Source organism: Parasteatoda tepidariorum, chromosome 3 (assembly GCF_982258835.1).
Source record: "Parasteatoda tepidariorum strain Cologne lab strain chromosome 3, Ptep-v5.0, whole genome shotgun sequence".
NCBI lineage: Eukaryota > Metazoa > Arthropoda > Arachnida > Araneae > Theridiidae > Parasteatoda > Parasteatoda tepidariorum.
Window position 1 is genome coordinate 82,143,962 of NC_141757.1, and position 21,098 is coordinate 82,165,059.

Consider the following 21,098-nt stretch of genomic DNA (forward strand, 5'->3'; position numbering starts at 1 on the left):
TGACGACATATGCTACATAGTCAAGAGCTGTTCCAGCTAGTGTAGTTTCAAAAACTAAAAACTTGCAGTTTTTTTTTCTGGACCTATAATAGAAATGATCCTTTTGACTGTTCATTGATCTTTTTCAAATTTTTAATTGTTTGGTGTACACTGTTAATTGTTTGTTTTTTCTGTTCTTTTGTGGAGCAGTGGACTGCTATAATTACATGGATTAATTTCCAAATAAAGCCATATGTAGCACAATTTCTCATTCAAAAGAAGTTATCGAACAAAAGATTTTTTTTTCAAAAAATAAATGTGATGAATAAGATAGCAAAGCTCCCATTCACACCGATTGGAATTTTAAAAAATATACAACTAGCCGCCTGTGGCGACCAACTGGCCCGTCCACTCGAATAAATTGACCAGAACGAACTTTCCGTTTCGCGGCTCCATGCTTGCCTCTGCTGCCCTCGGCAGCATTAATGATGATTTATAGCAATGCTGCCGAGGGCATTAGTAGGGTAAAGTAGTAGTGTTAGTAGTGTAAATCGAAGAGTTAGAAATCTTTCTCGACCGAATCGTTTAAGGTGGACTATTAGTCCACTCAGACAAACTAACAGCTTAACGTTTCCACATAGTCATCCACCAGCATAAATTCATTCCTTCGTAGTTCAATGGCACAAAAGCCGGAATCGGCTATGATGCGCAAAATGCATAGCGGTAATTCGTGAGAACGTGTTCTTTAACATAATTGTCAATTAGTCCAATAGTTACCCAGATAGTAACGAAATGATGAAATGAAGATTTTTAACTTTGTCTATTTGTCTCTAAAAAAATTACATGATCTAAACATGATATATTTATTTATTTTGGTAAAAACGTGTTATTTAGCAGTAACGTCAACTTTCGGCTAATTACCCCGATAATTACAAAATATAATATCGAAATGAAACTTTTTTATTTATTTTGCATCTGATAAGGAACACATGGTGCAAAATCGACACTTCTATTTTAGTAAAAACGTCATTATGCATTACTGCCAATTACCCACTGCTCCTGATTTTTTAGATTATTACAAAATAACCTGACAAGAACAAAATATCGAAATTGAAATTTCGGCTTTCTAACTTCATGAGTAATTGGAAGAATTAATGATAAGAGAGCGAGGGACTTTCTTTTTATTTGTAGAGTTGCAATTTTAAAACATTTGTATGTCAAACTCGAAATTTTGAGCTTTAAAAAAGGCCTTTTAAATCGTGTTTAAGAGTAAATAATTTTATTTCGTAAATCGCCGAACGGCCTCTATGTTGGCCAGAGAGCTGATCTTATGTTAAAAAGGTCCCGGGTTCGAATCGCAGTAAGAGGCACGAATGCTCTTTCCTGTACTATCTGTCCTTATTATTGATGGGGCAACGTTATTCCACTTAATGTCAATATATTCGGGTGGGCATTCGAAAAAAGTATTTAGTACATCAAAATTATTACGGTCGTTATGCTATTAAAATCGCAAGGCACTAGAAGAAAATGATTTATGACATAATTAGCTTTAAGTTTCGATTTTATACTAAACACAGATCATCCTATCGAATCTGGATAATATCCAGATACTAAACATAAACATCCCTATTTAAAAAAAATATTATCCTTTTAAGAATCGTATAAATTTAATTACAGATATCTATAAAAGAAATTAACAATCAATAAATAAGAAGATATGCCTTATGTTATGGGATAGAGATTCTGTTTCATAGCCCCAAGTGAATGGTTCGTTCAAGTAGCATGACATTTGCAACATCCGGGTATACTAAGATACCTTTGGAAAAAATTATAATGTGGAATTCACAACGCAAAACAATGCTTTTAATTAAACGATAGTGTTGCCCACAAGTATTTCGATAAAAGAATATTTTTAAGCCTCTCTTTTTCAATATCTCATGAATCTACTCAATTGTTAATCTTTCTTAAGTATCACCATAATTTGAATCAAGTTCAAGAGGTTTCTTAAGATCTTTTAAGTTTGTTAACTCATTGAGAAATCAGAATAACTGCGGTTACTTTTAATTTTTTTTTCTTTAATGAAAATATGATAAGTGGCAGGGAAAAAAAATGATTTCTCATGCAAGGTCAAAATATACAAATCAGCTTGTAAAAGCAATATTTAATTTAGTGCCGTGTAATAGAAAAATCAACGTATGCGAAATAAAACTGAAAATTGAGAATTTTATAAATATGACATTTTTGTATGACAACATCTATGACTATCTACAGCAAAAAATAAATTTTGTTTATTAGTTTTTTAAAGTTCTGCTTTAGAGTTCATAGCATTAGCAATAGAAAGAAAACAGTAAAGCCACTTTTCCCGATGTCTATCATAAGCGTTAAAGCAATCTTACCAGATTTTTCAATTTAATTTTAATATTGAAGTACAGTTATAATGCGAAATTATAAAAAATAAAAAGGTCACATCTAAACGTTAAATTCAGTTTATTTCATTCGTAAAATGGTTGAGAGTTATTAAAACCAAATAAACGCTAACTAGAAGCTATTAGAAGGGTCACAATAGGTTCAAATTAAAAAAAAAAATCTTAAATATATTATTGTAATTAAATCGAATTTGCCATTATTACTAAAATAATGTATTATTTACAATACAACATCTATTTACCAAATCAATGTTTCTTTAGGATGGAAGGAAAAAAAATAGAAATTAAATGGAAGTTTTATTATTGTTAAAATCAATTTGTAGCGTTGATGAGAAGCCGAAATCATATTATGTTACTTCATGAGTAAGGTAATGAAATTAAACGGCATTATAAATTATAGCTGGGTGTTAGTCACAGCACTAATTTCTGCGAATTATAATTTTTTTTTTTTCGAATTTTTTCCGCGTTTCCAGAATTTTTTTATCAATTTTTTCGAAATACTACAATTTGAGCCGTGGTGGCTCAGAGGCCCCTCAATGAGGTGACTCGGGTTCGAATCTCAGCGATGGCTGGTCAATACAAATTCTGCACCCGACTCGCATCGACCACAGTGCTGACATAAAATATCCTCAGTAGTAGACGGATCATGGGTTAGAGTCCCCTTGCAGTGAGGCTAACAATGGGAGGGTTTCGTCTCCATGCAACGCAAATGCGGGTTAGTTCCATCAAAAAGTTCTCAACGAAGGTTAATTTCTCTTAATATTTGATTCATGCCTTGCCGTTGCCTTTTCGATTGGGTTCAAAATTACAAGGCTACGGAGTTGGTACGTTCATTGGTAACGGACCGTTCATTTTCAACGGAACATTGGTAGTCGTAAACTCAAAATTGGATCGGTTGTTGAACAACGGTTATAAAATAAAATAAAAATACTATAATTTGCGCAAGGATTGCAAAAAAAAAAGAATCTTTTGAATTAATTACTTATAGTTATGGCAAGAAGCATTTTTCTGTAGCTTTAAAGTTGATAATGTATATTGATTAAAAAAAAATATTTAGAAAATAGTTCAATAGCCTTGGGGTCATTTTTAAGAGAATCCAGATGTTCATGGACGAACGAGTCAACGAATTTAATGCTTATAAAGCACCGGTTAATGAATTTCGCGAACGTGAAATTGATCCTGTTTTGAAAATCTAAAACACAACTTCATCCTCAAGTGGCTATTCGATGTTAGTCAGTGCCTACAAATAGCGCGAACGTTAAAAGATCGTTAACGAAGCATACGTATGTGTGAAACAATGGAAAAAACGAAAGATAAACAAAATACTTTAACAATTATATATTTTGCTCCAAAATTCTGTTCCTTTGAATAAAAATATTAATATTTTATAAAATTAAAAGAAAAAAATTTTCAACTCTTTTGTAGGCTTTTATTTTGTTATTTGTACCATGTTTATATCTTTCAGCGCATACATTATATATATTATTGTATTTATTTATTTGACGTACTAATTTATTTATTTATTTGCATTTGTGTTCCCACGAATCTTTCAAGAAATTCTATCCTTTTTTTCCCGCGACAAACTTACACCCATATCTCACAGTTGGTCAAAATGTAATTGATAACGGTAGTCATTGCTCTGTAGTCAAAATTACATGCAAATGCGACTACTTGTAATCAAAATTACAACGGTATATAAGGGCACAGTGGTTAACGCACTCAGCTGTCATTATGGAACCTATAAGTAGCGATTCATACTTCATCTTAAATCTTTTGAACAATAAAATAATAATATTGTTCGATTTCACTTAAATCATTAAGATGGTTTGAGTAATTTCTTTTTTACAGAAACTGACCTTGGTTAGAAACCCAATTTTACTAATTGGGTATACTATAGCCTACGTCACAGATCGTGTTATTCCTACTAAATTTAACTAGTAAACAGCATTTTCTGCGAACCTGATTTCTAGCAACAAGTAAAAGCATCAAACGAAGTGTCTTGTTATAAGTCGCTACTCGCCAGGTTGGAATTGTATTAGTCTAGTTCAGGGGTCGCCAAACTTTTTTGATCATCGACCCCTATATAATTTTTCGAAATCTCCATCGACCCCCACAAAAGTAATTTTCTATTAATTAAAATAAAACTCTATTAGATACTGTGTACATTTATTTTATGATTTTGAACATTTATTAAAGTAATAGTACATTGTGTAACAATAGTTTTATGAAAAATATATTAGTATTGAAATTTAAATACCTTATTATTAAATAATAAGCAATCATGCATAAGTAGATACAATAAGTAAAGTAACTAAGGTGCTTCTTGATCAATGAGATGGATGTGCCTGGTGTTTTTTTTGCAAGGTTCGCTATATAGGGTTCAAAATTGGTCAATTTTAATTTTCGTCAAAATTGGTCAATTTTGTAATTTTCTTTAAAAAAAATACAAAGTGTGCTATAGTTTTGTCGCGGGCTGTACTAATCCATATTATTAATGCTTACCTTCTTTTTTGTGCATTGATAATTAAAATTGATATCTAAACCAAACGAATGGTTTAATCGAAACAATAACTAATTATCCAAAACTATAAAAGTTTTAATGATGACACTGCAAATATTCAACACAGTTTTCAAAGATGGCTGAAACTGCATATGATATTTGCATTTGTAACGTCAATGCTCGTCACACGTGACATTTGGACAAGTGCACATATGCATATGACTTATAAACTGCCCTGAGTTCGTGCCACTGCGCGGTGGTACGTAAATACTTGCTTCACCCCAATAAATATACGTTTATTAATTTATGTTTCATAAAGAAACTTATATTGAGTCAATCATTAAAAAAAATTCACAAATTTTGCATACTTAATTAGGTATGTGTGATTTGCGTATTGAGAACTGTTTTTTTTCTCGATCCACAATCGACCCTTCCGATTCGGATCGACCCCCATTCGCCCCCCTGTCTCAGATCGACCCCCGCTTTTGTTAAATAGACCCCTGGGGGTCTATATAGACCACTTTGGCGACCTCTGGTCTAGTTCCTTTGGAAATAATTTATATTGTTGTTTTACCGAAATTTCTGAATTTAGTAAGCATATTTAAAACTCAGTTTATTAATTAAACTAAAAGGTAAATGTTATTCCTAGTAAGTGGAAGTAGTTGTGCTTTTTTCATATTATACCCAATTGACTCCTCTCGCTTGCTTATTTCTTTCTTTTTTCCCATTTTAATTTATTAACTTCATAGAAAAAACTTTTCCTCGAGGATCAAAGAATTTGGAAAATTCAATAGATCAAAACTTCTGGGAACAAAGTTTGGGATCAGAAAATTTAAAATGTTTCATTTTTACTCACAAAAAATTTGTATGCTGCTAAAAAATTATGTTTACAAAAGACGAGTGTTTTAAGATCAAATATTCTTAAAAAAATCACATTTTTAGAAATTCGATTTCTCAGGGACTATTCGACTGAGTGCGCCAAAACTTCATATTTTGCCATGAAAAATTACAAAAAACGTAAACAAAAAAATTATACTTACAATTTAAAATTGTCAGACTATTATTTAATAAAATATTAAAAAATAATAAATGTTTCCTCAAAAATATTTTTTGCATGGATTTATCGTTAGATAAACGAAATGTATGATTGTGATCGAAAATTTTTCAATTCGCTTAAAAAGTTCTCGAGATATGGCGAAATGCGCAATAAATAAATAAATAAAAATTACAATAAAGTGTCCAAATTTTGGATCGCTTTCTTGCCAAACTATTGGAACTGTATTTCCCAGATTGCGGCTATCCCCTATATCTTAGGAATCAAAATCCGAATCGATACAAAAAATGGTATTCAGAGAATGTTTATTCAGAGAAAGAACATTTCAATGTCTCTTTTTAACTAAAAATATCATCAGCACTAATTAATTAGCCCATTTGAGGTCACTCCTTCAAACCATTAAGAGTCCATCCATTTGAGTCCTAGAATGTGATCATTAGATCAAAAGTTATTCAAGGTCATCCGCATTTTTTTTTTTTTTTTTTTTTTTTAGTGTACAATTAAAAGCAGCAACAGCAGTTATTATTATTACAACTTAGTTGTTTGTTCTTTCTTTCGTCTGCATAAACTGTCTACGAAACTGAATACTGTTTTGTCTACATAAACACAAAATTCACAAGCATAACTTATTAAATTAAGATTGAGAAAAATTTAAGCAGTTTATTCTCAACGTAGGTTGCAAACATGTTTTTTTTTAATCCTATAATTTAAATCAAATTATCATAATATTAGATTTATCATAATATTATTTCTTTGCAAATTAAAAAAAAAAATAAACTTACTCTTTCATTTAGATACGCATCACTAACGAATAAAAATTTATTTAAAAACATTTCTAATTTATTTATTATTAAATTTAAATTAAACTACAAATCAGTAAAAAAAACTGCCCAATTTTTTATTCAGCATATCTGATAGGGCAGTTAAAATAAAAAAAGATAACGCATAAGAATTGAAGCATATCGGTCAGTACACAAAACAATTTTGAAAACACATAAAAAAAATAAATTTCTCTTTAATTCTACGCCCAAAATAAAAACTTGATAGTTGAGCCACCAACGCATGTAATTCCAGATAACAAATTTCATTCTGGGTCATTTACCTGAATGTTCTAGTAGAATAAATGACATTAACATTGATGGATTTCGTGAACCAAAATGCCCAGCGTAGTACAGGCTTTTTGAATTTTTTTTCTTTTTTTCTCTTTCACTGCCACAACCTCCTGCATTATCACGGATGGATGAATTGAGAGGGAGAGGGTGAATTTGGATGAGAACGATTTTTCGAATGCAAGTTTGGAAAACCTAGCTTCCCATAGACCTGAGGTTATTTTTAAATCGTGTTTTTACCGTCTTCTCTACAAGTAAACAGATGAGGGTAAAGGTTTTACTCTTTGAGAAAAGATGATGTTGACGATGTGAAGTAGCTGAATTTGGAAGAGTTCAATGGAACTATAGTATATATTTCCGAAAATATTTTCACTCGTTTCCACACTAAAGTTAGTTAGTTTTTTTTTTTTTTTGAACTTTTTTTTTCCTTCCCAAATTCAAAGTAACAGACTGAATTCTCTCACAAAACTTTTTACAAATTGAATAGAAAGCACACAGAGGCATTAAGAGTTCAGAATTTCAATTAACAAAAATCTATCGTAGCTTTAAACCTTACTATAGTCATTAAAGATATTTTAGGGGATATCATTTATGGATAGAAAGAGTATAAAAGATTTCTATACGAATATTGCAGTAAAAAAAAATATACACCTTTTTTAAATGCAAAAAAAAATAATGTTAATTTAAATTTTAACGAGAAAAATAAGAAAACGCTGATTGATATATTTTACATTTTTCTCAATTATTATTATAGATGGACTATATATAAAATAAAATGCTACACCCAAAACTAATATAACGTTGAAGTGTTCTAACATTTTAACTAAACAATAGATAAAAATTTAGAATCATTGAAAAAAATCATGCATTTGTAATGAGTCTAATACTTGTACCAAGAATAAATAGAAAATATAATGGTGACAAAAAATTTATTTAATTATCAAATTGTGTTTGAGAAGATTAAACATTCTTTTCTTCTAAAAATTATTCAAAATCACTCAAATATAACTTTTTTTATAAATTGAAACGATACTAAAGCAAATAAATTATTCCCAGCATTAGTATATATTAGAATCAATATTTACTTTTTAAAACGCGTAAAATGAAAATTGCTTCAGAAAATAGGTAAAAAAAATAAATTAACAACGAATGTTATTTTTAAATTTTATTAACTACTGACAGCTTTCTTTGGATTTCTGGAATTTTATATAACGGATACAATAGTTATGTAAAATTCCAGAAAGTGTGTTTGATATTAATTAGATTAAATACTTTTAAATAATTTCTTTAAAAAAAATAATGAAATAGTTATTATTTTTTTTAATGAAACAATTGCAATAATATCGGTCTAACTTAATAGTCTGTCTTAATATCGAGTTCTAACTTAATTCCGCTAAATAAATAAATAATAATAAAACGCGCGTAATAAGTCTTTTCGGTCTAACTTAATAATCTATCTTAATATCTAGTTCTAACTTAATTCCGTTAAATAAATAAATAATAATTAAAATAAATAATAATAAAACGCGCGCAAAAAGTCTTTTCGGTCAAATAAAAACACTTCTTATTCTTAAGTACCAAAAATGATCAAAAGATCGAATTCAATTTTATTCAGATTCTATTTCATTCAATATTTCGAATTAAATTTCATCGAATTCAACTTTTTCCGCTATATAAATTAATAATAATAATAAAATTTTCAACCACTTCCAACGGTTTTTAGAAAAGCAACTTAACAAAACGATGGAGAAAGAAAATTCTGATATATATAACATAAGTTCAATAATTCAAGATTTATTTTACGAACGAAAAATAAACTTAACAGACCCCAAAAGAGGAAATGGACGAATACAATTAAGATAAATGTAATCCACAAGTAACAAAAGCTGACTACTTAAATAAAAAAGAATGCATAAGGGTGTCCTTGACAGCATATAAAAGAAAAACGCATATCTTTATTACGTACAGCCCTTTCGCTGCCAGAATTAAAATTTCCATGCCTATTCACCAGTACGCCCCATCGCAAATATCGCGTGATCTCATAAAATGAAAGTTAACACATCTCCGACCCTTTTTTTTCTTCTTTCCAAAACGATAGAAGTAAGTCAGCGGTCAAGTCAAGGCCATGGACATCGTGACTTTATAACACAGGTGGCGGCTAAACACGAAACAGGTGATAATATAAACAAAAGCCACCAACTAATAAAATCTGAAATATCACCAAGAATAAATAAAAGCTGTAGTATATATTGAAATAATGTTCTTTTATAGTATTTTTGTATACTTGTTTCCGAATAAAATAAGGTCTATTATGTTAGTTGACCTTGCCGGACCTTAAAATGGCTCTCACTCGGGATAGGTCTCTTCCTAAAGGAAGTGCATAAAAATAATCGAACATAAATGTATTCGCGTGGAAAAGATTAGGGGTTAAACCGTCCGGAAAAAAAACAAGGCGAGTCGCTCAGACTAGTCTGTTGCGGATATGACGGGTAGGTAGCGGATTTTTAGTATCATATAACTGATTTCCTTTCTTTTTTTCCGATAGAAAAAGGTCACTCGCAAGACAATAGTCTCAACAAAATAATATAGAAAAATAGGCTTTGCATCGATTCAATAAAAGAATCAGATGCTCGCGCATTGGATCACTGTAATTGTTGCAGAAAATAAGGCTGTTGTTATTATTACCGACTATTACTGGGTCAGAATCATTATTCGGTAGTAGCTTTTTGAATGGATATCACGATTTTAAAATTTCTTTTGAAAATAATGATGGCAGTTCGAAAAGGTACAGTCTAGGAAATTTAACTGAAATTCAGTAAATAATTATAATTTGTATTTAAGAATGTCTTTAGGAGTTAATGTTAGGATTAAACAGAAAGAACAAATCAACTCTAACAGATATTACTAACAAATTCATTAGTAACTAAGACGCGTTTTTTTTATAGTACGAGTATTTTGCAAATTAATTTTAAATGTCATAAAATTAATTTTCAAAAAAAAAAAATTAGTAAAAATTTTTTTTTTGTTTTGAAAAAGTCGAAAAATTGCTAATTTTTAATCCGTAATGACTCTCCAAATTTGACTTTGGGAGTTGGGTTCAAATTCACAAGATTACAGACCTGGACGTCTCTATCTGACATCCATTTTCAGGGATGACAATGAAATAAAATTAAAAAGACTAAGATTTACATAAGAGGTCTATAATATACGATTCTTGCACATGTTTATCAAGTTTTTTTTCCCCTTCATTTTTCAAAAACTGAATGTCTTAAAAGTTCCAGCATTGAAAAACCATGCATTTACTATACAAAAATGATAAACGTTAAGAAAATTATTTTTATGCTAATAATTAAAAAAAAAAAAAAAAAAAAAAAAAAACATTTTTTAAATAACGCTGGGGGAAAAAATGAATTTACATTTATAATAAATGTACAAAATCTATGTGGTGATCTTCCGGGCATATTTTTAGAAACGAGGTTCAAGATACTAACAATAACTATTTGAATCATTAAATTACTGGAAATTTTTAGATTATTATGGTTCTATTTAAGCAGATATGAGAACATTATAAAAGACATCTTTTACATGTACTTGGATGACAATAAATTTCTATTTGTTAATGTAAAAAAACAGACACACGTAAAAACTAAAATAACGCTTAGGTTGGATACTCTCTAGTCAGACAGGAAAAGAAGTTTATCTCCCCGAGTTTAAGAAAAAACTTAAAAATCTCTGAAATGACCATCTAATATCCAGTACATGACTGAAACTCAAAAAAATTATCCTTATGGATCCTACTTTTTGGCAACCATAGATGCAAACAAACTTGTATATCGCGTTTTACCAGTACATAGTGGAGGAGACGGCAGAACAAAGTCAAAGAAAGCAGTATAGGCTGCTGGCTGGAGCATCTTCTATCTATAGGTTAAAATGTCGCCATTTTTTCTGGCACAAAGTTGTTTTTTTTCTTCAGAACTACTTTTCTTCCAAGACTGTTTGGAGATTTATAGACTTGATCTAATTTAGATAGACCATTTTGGGGATCAGAAACAACAAACATATACAGTGAGCTGTATCACGTATTCATTTTTAAATTTAATTAATGATGATGAATAATAAAAATAAATATATACCAGTTTTTTTTCTGCATTATTGACCATACAAATAATATGCTGTTGTAAAAAGTCGTACAAGGAATGGCACCTATGCTGCCGTGCAATAGAAAAAACAACACAAGCGACAAAAAAAATTCAAAATTGAGATTTGTTTACATTTGGTACCCCTGTATGATAAACTACATGTTGCAAAGACAATTTTTTGATAAAAAAAATTTTTGTTTTATCAGTTTTCTGAAATTCTATTTAAGCGTACTTTAGCAATAGAAAGAAAAAAGTTATTAAGCCACTTTTCTCGGCATTTATCACGAAGCACCTATGTTTTTTATTTTTTAATTGCACTGCAGTATGGAAAAAACATAAAAAAAATTTTGACGTTCAACTTATCCAGTTCTCCCCTTGATTTGAGCACCAACAGACCACGGGAGCGTCCGAGAAACGGCTGTGGCCACATAAAGACAGCATATTTATAAAGATAATATTCTAGCATTGTTCTAAAGAAACAAGAAGTCATTCCCGGTTCTAAAATAGCGCAAAAAAAAAACAAAAAAAAAAAATTCATCTTTGTTCAGTTTATACGAAAAGTAAGTACTTAACAATATTTTATTAAAAATGCAAGTTCAAAATATTTCCAAAGCTATTTTAAAACTATTAGCCTTAAAAACACTTGCCGTATTGCTTGCAATTTTTGTAAAATAAGTTCACGATTCTTCAATACTGAAACTTCTAGGCAACTCTGAACTATTGACAGGACTATTGAATACAACAGTCGAAACTATTGAATATAACAGTCGAAAATGGTTTCTTTTATTGAGGGTTAATATAACTTTAAGGCTATTTTCCTGACAAATATAACACAATTTTCAGTTAAAAAATATTGTTTTAAGATATCTAATTCGTATTTTAATAAATAAAAAAAATGAAAAATGTCATTAACTGCAAAATTAATTAATACATACCTCTGGTATTGGTGGCCATATCGGCTATCTTTTGAAATGCGTCCAGAAAAGATGTTGATGCAAGAATGGTTGATCTGAAATAGAGATTTGGCAATATTTAAACTGTACTCCAATAATTATTATTTTTTGTTTAAAAATTAACGATTAATAACGAAAGCAACGAAAGTAATAAATTAGTCCTAGTATCAAAACCTTTTTTCTAATAAAAAAAAAATACCCATTAAAACAAACTTAAAATAAACATTCACCTCTATTCTTTTCCATTTGCGACCAAAATCATTTAATTTCAATTTAAGCCAAATGAGAGATTCATCAAGAAATATTTTTGATCTCATCTATAAATTTTTGAAAAAAATGATTGAACTATTTTCGTCTACCACAAAATCATTACCCCAATCCAAATACAAGAATGAGAGATCAATATAAAACTTCTTAAAATGGATCTAAATCATTTATCTCAATTCAAATGCCCGGAGGAGATACATTGTTTCTGTCTAAAATATAACTGTTAAAAATGAATCGAAATAATTTACCTCAATCAAAACGCATGGAGGAGAGACATTATTTATCTCAGATTTTAATTTCTAAGAATGATTGAAGTTTTAATAATGTAACATGTAATTGATTAAAGGCATTTTTTTGTTTTTTTTTATTACAAATATAAAATTTCTAAAAATGGACAGAGCTTTTTTTTTTTTTCAATCTCTGACATTAAATTTCTACAAATTAATCAAATATTTTTTAAGTACCACCAAAATCATTTACCTCAGTCCAAACGCGTGGATGAGAGATATTTTTTTATCTCTGGTATTAAATTTCCTTTATTCGTCTAAAGTTTCAAAAATATTTACCCCAACCCAAATTAATGAATATGAGACAGTTTTTTTTTATCTCAAATATAAAATTTCTAAAAACGTACAGAACATTTTTTATATATCTGATATTTAATTTCTAAACATTAAACTCTTTTTTATATACTACCAAAGTTATTTATCCCAAACCAAAAAATTGATGAGTGATATTTTCGATCTCAAATATAAATTTTTTAAAAACAGACAGAACTTGTTCTTTTTATCCCTGATATTTCACAAATTAATTAATCGAACATTTTTTATGTACCACCAAAATTATTTACCTCAGTACAAAAGTATGGATGAGAGATGTTTTTATCTTTTATATTAAATTTAAAAAAATTGCAATAATTTCTAAAAATAAAACTTTTTTCATTACCCCAACCAACATAAATTTAATTTAAATATAGTTTTTTTTTATTACCTCAAATATAAAATTTCTAAACATGGACAGAATTTTTTACTTCTGATATTTAATTCCTACAAATTGATAAACTTTGTTCTAAAATCACCACCAAAATCATTTACCTCAACCCAAATAAATTGATGAGAGATATTTTTTTTTCAAAAAAAAATCTTAAACATAAAGTTACTAGAAATGGACAAAGCATTTTTTTTTTATATCTGATATTTAGTTTGAAAAAAATTGATCGAACTTTTTTCATGTACCACCAAAATTACTTACCCCGACCCAAATGAATGAATCATAGATATTTTCTATCTCAAATATAAGATTTCTAAAAAATTGACGGTACTTTTTTTTTCTCTTTTATTTAATTTCTAAAAATTGATATTGAATTTTTTTCATATGATAACCAAAATCCTTTACCCCAACGAATATGAATTGATGAGAGATATTTTCGATCAAATATAAATTTTCTAAAAATGGATCGAGGCCTCATAAATATTTTATAACAATGTCACAAATGCAAATTTCATATAAATTCCAGTTTAAATAACTTTTACTTACTTAAGCTGTCCCTGAAATTTTATAGCCTTAAGTAGAAAATCATCCCAAACTGGAGCACTATTCTGAAAGAGAAATTATAAAACATTAAAAAAAAAGCCTCATTTGGTAAATAAAAACAACGAAAATCAAATTTGAAACTTAAATATTAATTTTCAAACGTATTGAAATGAGTTGGTTATTTTTACAGCAGATTTACAACAACAAAAATCCTATTTTAAAGAAAAACTCTAAAAATCCAATTTGAAAAATAAATAACTTTATTTTTATTGAAAAAACAAAACGTGTTACCATTTTACAGAATAAAATTAATTTTGAATACGATAAATGTAAACCATGGAGAGAAATACATACAAAGTACAATATAAATAAATAAAACATTTTCAATAGCAGTCAACACCTTCTCTTCCATTTCAGCAGATTTAATAAATTATTTTTGACTGAAAATCAAAATCATATATACAGTACAAAACATTTCTAGGAAAGATAAAGAAGGTCAACATTCAAATAAAATTGAGATCTCTAAAGAATTAGTTTTATTAAAAAAAAATTATAGAAATATATGTAAAGAATCTTTATTAAAGTAACGTTTTTATGAAATTCAAAAAACTAATTGAAATACTACATTAATTTTTTAAAAAAATAACAAATTAAAGCTGGTAAGCTAGTATCTAATTATGTTTTAAATATAATGAAACTCTGCAATACTGCAAATTTTCCAGAAATTTTTAAGCTCCTTCTTAACTCCTTATAAAAATGACATTGTGTATAATGTTCTACGGTAAAGATATAAAAATAAAATTTAAAACTGCACCTGATTTTACCACTATCCATTAATTCTTTCAAAAGTTCATGTGACCATGTACTTTTGAAAGAATTAATGGGTAGTAGACATTTTACCATGTAAAATGATGCTATAACGACGCTAAAAAAATTTTATTCTTATTTTAAAGTAAACTGTTTATGCTATCTTTAGAAGAAAAAAAATTTAAATTAAGTTAGGTATTTTACTATCTTTCAAAATCGTTTTTTGAAATAAGATAAAATAAGATGAAACAAGTAAAAACCGTTTTATAAGTACGATAGAATTTCTAAACTAGAGAAAATCTCACTATACAGAATCTACTAAAATAAATTCGTAATAATTTTTAGTATTAGTATTAATATTAATTACCTTTATCAGAAAAAGTAAAGTTGCTTTTTCACCCTAAAGCCAATTTAATTATTAATATAAAATACATAAAACTAACATAATTAAACAAAATATTGATTAAAAAAGTATACATTCTTAAACAGAAAAGAAATGTTTTATTAGTTAAATTTTATAACTAAAGTGAGTTAAAAAGTAGGAAAGTGTAAATTGAAAAAAAAATAATAATAATAATAATAATCATTACCCCACACCACCACCAAATGATAAAGATTGTACAATGCGGGATAAAAAAAAAATTTAAAAAATAAATAAATAAAACGGACCACGATGAATAACTTTTGATCTAATGATCCGGGATAATAAGTGCAAGTGCAGACGATATTTTAAGTTCCGAAAGCAGACACAAAAACCAAAAACGTACTTTGTCTGAATAAACATACTTTTTTTAGACGGATTAGGATTTTTAACCCCAAAATTATGGGGGGGGGGGTAGCAGCAATCTGAGATATATGATCCCAATAGTTTGATAAGGAGAGTGCTCCAAAGTTTGGACCACTTCATGTTAATTTTACTTTTTCCGTATTTCGCTAAATTGTTGCACATATTTATAAAATTAGTTTATCCAAAGATAATTCCTTGCAAAAAATAACTTTCAGTAAATATTATATTTATATTAGATTTAGTCAATATTTATTATTTTATATGAAAATGGTCGAAAAAAATTTTGAATAGTAAGGGATAAAATTTTTAGCATCTTTCTAAAGAATGTAATTTTATATAGCAGAATACAAAATTTGAGCAAACTCGGCAGAATAGTTCCTGAGAAATTGAATTTCAAAAAGTCAGATATTTAAAATTCGATTTCTCAGGAACTATTCGATCGATTTTGCTCAAATTTTGTATTTTGCCTTGTAAAATTATATTCTTTAAAATGATACAAAAATTTGCACACCTTACAATTTAACATTTTTTCGACCATTATTAAATAAAATAATAAAAATTTACTAAAGGCTATTTTTTTTGCATCTTTGGATAAATGAATTTTATAATTGTGTGCAAAAATTATCAAGAGAAAGTACGTTTTTTTTTATGACCCTCTCGAGTCATTAGATTGAGACTTCAAATGTGAAGATCTGATAGATCTAAAGTTATTTAAAGTAGTCTGCTTCTTTTTTTTTTTTTTTTTTTTTTTGGCATCGAATTCTCCTTATATTAAACGCCTTACCTCTCACCTTTCAAAAATATGTATTTCCGATAATGAAGTAGTTAAGTTAATCAGTTAGTGATTTTTTTCGTAACTGTTTCTTTATTTTCCTTTTGTTCTAATCAAAATTCGTTAGCGACAGTTTTATATTCACTTCAAAGATAGTGCGTTACCGTTATCGTTTACCTAAAGAAAAGATGTAAAAGCAAATACATATTTCTCAGAAAAAGAAAAAAAATATGAACTTAGTTCAAATTAAGCTATTTTGAAACGCTTTTAACTTTACATGAATTATTGGATAAACATGAGATGTATTAAATACAAGTAAACATATTACATAAAGTTTGCAATATGTTTTAAAAAAATGTCTTCATAAGCCATATTACCTAGGTGCCGTTAAAAAAAAATTCTTTAATCAGAGTCCAAGAAAATTTTTGCAGGATTACGTAATCGAATCCAGTTTGTAAAAGTTAGACCCCGTAGGTTGAAAAAAAAGTTATTTAGAGAAACTATGTACATTAAAATATTATTTCAATGAATATTACAACAGTTTTTTAAATTTTTAACTTGTCAAAAAATTTAATGAATCAAATATGATCCTTCTTAAGTTTATGTTTCACTGAAATATTGAAAAAGAACACTGAAATTATTGAAACTATTGAAAATTCGATATTAATAAATGAATTACTAAGTTTTATTTTTATTTATAATTTCGAAAATCAAATTTATCTGGGACAATCGAAAAATTCATATTAATAAAAGAATTATTAATAAGTACTAGTTATTAATAAAACTACTTTGAAAATTGTTTGAAACTAATTAAATTGTTTAAATATTCAAATCGGACTTATTTTATTATTTGCCAAATACACTAGGAAACTAAGAAAAAACAAATTTAATTTTTTTCTGCATATAAAAGAACTACTTAAATTACTTATATCTTGCGCTGTTTTAAATAAATTTTAAAGCAATTATTTTGAAATTAATTTTAAATTGCTCCAAAAATTTAGTTTAATTTTATTGAATATTTTTACAGTTATAGCAAAAAAAAAAAAAAACTTAAGACAAAAAATAATGTTTTTTATATAATCTGTATTTACATAAATATTTTAAATAGGGTTGCGAAATTTCGAGCAATTATTGGATATAATAACCAAAACAATTTATACAAGTTACAAATTTATTGCAACATTTTTTGGCATAGGGTGTTCAAAAACACTATTTTTCGTTTGTCATTTATTGTCGGTCCCTCAAACCTCTAAAAGCTTTAAGCTTCGTATATGAGAAATCGCAATATGAGAAATCGCATGATCTAAACACTTCTGAAGTTATAAAATGATTCTTTAAGTTTCATGAGAAATATGAAAAAATTTATTAGTATAGATGAGTTTCCATTATCTTGCCTCCACCCTGTAAGTACAATGAAAAAATATATTAAGATGCCTAAATGCTTAAAAAATTTCTATATAAATATAGGGTTTGCTAAAGAAGGAGGCTAAAAATTTTAGTATCATTCATATTGCAAGAAATGAAGCAAGAGCAGCACAGACAAAAATTTTATATCATACCTTTTTCTTTCCCTATCTATTTTTCTACACCATGAAAATAAAAGGTGAACACTTAATTTCTTTCACACAGAAAATATTATGCTCACATCAAAAATATGAAAAATTCACAAAACAAAAATTAATATCTTGTCCTTGTGACAAACTTAGTGCTCTTACAAAAGTTTAATTTCAGAGGTGTTACACAAAATGATCTCTGGGATAAATCTTGAATTAGGCATGATTTGATTGAAACATTTGAGAGATTTTCTATTTCATTTAAAAATAAATCTCTTCTAATTCATAAAAAGCCAGATTGACAGATACAAATTTAAAAACAAATCCTTGAATAAAAAATTATTAATTAATAAGCTGATAATTTTAACAAAAATAAAATGTTTTACTATAATTTTCAGTTTTTCTTTTATATAGTTTTTTTTATATAAATTGCTAAGGAAACAAATAGAGCACTTTTTATTTTTGTGTTTGGATGTTCAAATTTAATGAAATAATAGTTAAAAAGAAAAATTAAATAAAAAAAGAAAAATGTCTCTTTTTGTACATTACAAATAATTTCCTGTTGGAATTATTATTTAAAAAAAGTTTTATTGTTGAAAGTCTACTTAGAGTAACCAATGAGAATGCTTTGAGATAAAAATAGTTCTAACAGTTATTTTTATTTAAAATGAAATGTAAAGTGGCATGGCGAAAAAATTGTGAAGTAAAATTAAAAGATTCTAAAATTTATATTAGAATGGATTTGCATGGGTTATTTTACTTTTTCTTGATTTTATATTTATTCATTCATTTCCTTAATTTAAACTTTATTTAATAGATGAGCAACCCAATCCTTAAGAATAAACATTCACCCCATGCTATTGACTCAGATCACAGTGTTGTTTGTAAATATCAAATATGATGATAGCGATAACAAAACAAAATAAACTTTAAAATAATTATAATCATTTAAAGATAACTAGTAACTTATTTTTTTTTTAAATTTTACTAAAGAACTTTGAACTTTTTAAAGAGGAAGAGGGATAAATAACTTTACCCTTAATAACATTTTGTTTCACAAATCAGTTGACACTACATCACTCTCAAAATACAGAAGTAAATTAGGAAAAGTTTGCTGAATAATGATGTACAGCTTTACAGCAAATTTTTGATTACATTTTAATCTCTTATTATTAATACAATCTTAAGTTTTTCATTTCATTTTTAAATATGTATTGGAGCAGTATTAAATTTAGGCTCAGGCTTTTAAATTAGATTCAAAAACACTATTTAGATTAGAGCAAATGAATAAGTTTATATGGATGCTGGTTTGCAATCAGGAAAGGATTTTAATGAAATTTTGACTGTATCTCTATTAGCAATGACAGGAAAATGGCACTGATGAATATTTGATATGGTAAAAACATTTTAATAAAAAGTCACAGAAAAAAATTCAAGCATAAATCTATAGCAAAAAAAATTTAAAATGTATAAAGTTTTGGCAGAAGGAGAAAAAATGCAAGCTTCACATGTCTTTGTGGTTTTTTACTAAAGATTAATTGCAATGCAGCGAGTTCTTTATTAAATTATAGCAATTTTCATTGCAACAACTATCTTTACACTAAGATCTCAAGAGAGTTAAATACCTTTCAAGCAAACATATTTTAATGCTCAAGTCTTTTAACTACAGAGGACTCCTGTGGCAGAATTATTCCGAGCTATCTGAGATAAAACTCTCTAGCACTAATAACTTTCTGGCAGATACTTTTAATAATAACAAACATATATGTTACTAATTTAAAATAACAAAAGCGTTGTTCTTGAAAAAAAAACTATATAATTTTTTAAAACTATTAATTCTCGCATTTTGTTGGGGGGGGGACACTCAAATTATTTCCTTCTTTGTATTTTGCAAATAACTATGACAATAAAAAAATAATAAAAAACTATGAAACCTGCAGCAGTAATAGCCAAAAAAAGACTGACTACAAAATCACGCGAATCAGATTTCGCAAATGCGTGTTTCATTTCAAGATTAGGTTGTTGTAACAAATAATATTGTATTTTTAAAAAATAAAGAAATCAATTGCAATAACTACCAAAAATATGATAGAATTATTGCCTTAAAGAGAAAATACTCAAATGCAAGACTCGAATTTTCCATATTGTCTGAAATATATCAGGATATTTAAAATCCATGCGAAAATCAATATCAATAACTGCCAAAAATACAATTAAAACATTACATCGATTTAAGATACTATCAACACAAATTGAGCAAGTCAAGAAGTGATTATCTAAATACATGATTCACACATTACTTTGTAAATTTTTGTAGAAAAGAAAAATATATATTCTTTTTTTTACTTTTCAAAAATCTTTCTGCAAGAGCTCCGTAATGTCTGGCCATGTTGTGCGATTCTGCCACGGGGCAAGGAGAAATATTTGATATTTTGTAGTAGTTGATAATAGTAGATAAATAGCATTTTCAGTAGTAGTAAATAGAATTTTCAATAATTATTAGTTCAGTAGGTAACTCGTAGCCACCACCAGGGTAAACATCTACACATTTGTGCTTTTATTTTTAATTTGCAAGTTTAAAATGTATTTGGCACATTGGCGATTGTAGTTGGTACGGCAGATCACAATATGAAAATATCCCTATGAATCATTATGATTTTATGTGTTAGGTTTAAATAAATATGAATGCAATTTTTAAGTATGTTAAAACTGAACTGTCATACTTAAAATTAAAAGAGTTTATAACATAACATTAATAACAGTTAACAACATTAGATTTCTCAAGCAATTTACTACTCCTTCTCCTAAGCAGACATCTCATTAAAGTGAACTACATTATTTGTCTTATCAGCCTCACGAGTGTCTGAAGTTTCATTGTAATAAAATTATTGAGCTATTTCATCAACTATTAACATACTACTACTTATACTTCAACTTTCTGTTAGATATTATTTCTTTTCCATAATTTTGTTATGGTCAAGAGTCAAGACAAAACAAAGCAAAAAATAATTTAATTATAAATTGTATTGCAACCATTTTATTATGCAAGCTTTGTTTACCATAATAAATTCAGTGCCTCAAGTGCCATATTATTTCTAACAAAAATCAATGAAATATTTGAAAAAAAAGTTTCCAAAATCAACAAAATATTATAAATTAAAAAAATTAAAATTTGAAAATTCTAATGACAACCATTTTATTAATCTGATAATGCATAAT

The 21,098-nt window shown here is 27.7% G+C and overlaps 1 protein-coding gene across 1 annotated transcript in view; it reads right to left on the reverse strand.

Moving 5' to 3' along the window:
• The window catches only part of LOC107447986 (uncharacterized), a 38,163-nt gene that overhangs the window by 15,974 nt on the left and 1,091 nt on the right, over positions 1 to 21,098 (reverse strand). The window contains exons 2-3 of the mRNA XM_016063050.4: positions 13,964 to 14,025; positions 12,143 to 12,216 (exon numbers count right to left, since the gene is read on the reverse strand). Of these exons, the coding sequence (XP_015918536.1) occupies positions 12,143 to 12,216; positions 13,964 to 14,025 (136 nt within the window). The remainder of the gene's footprint in view (positions 1 to 12,142; positions 12,217 to 13,963; positions 14,026 to 21,098) is intronic.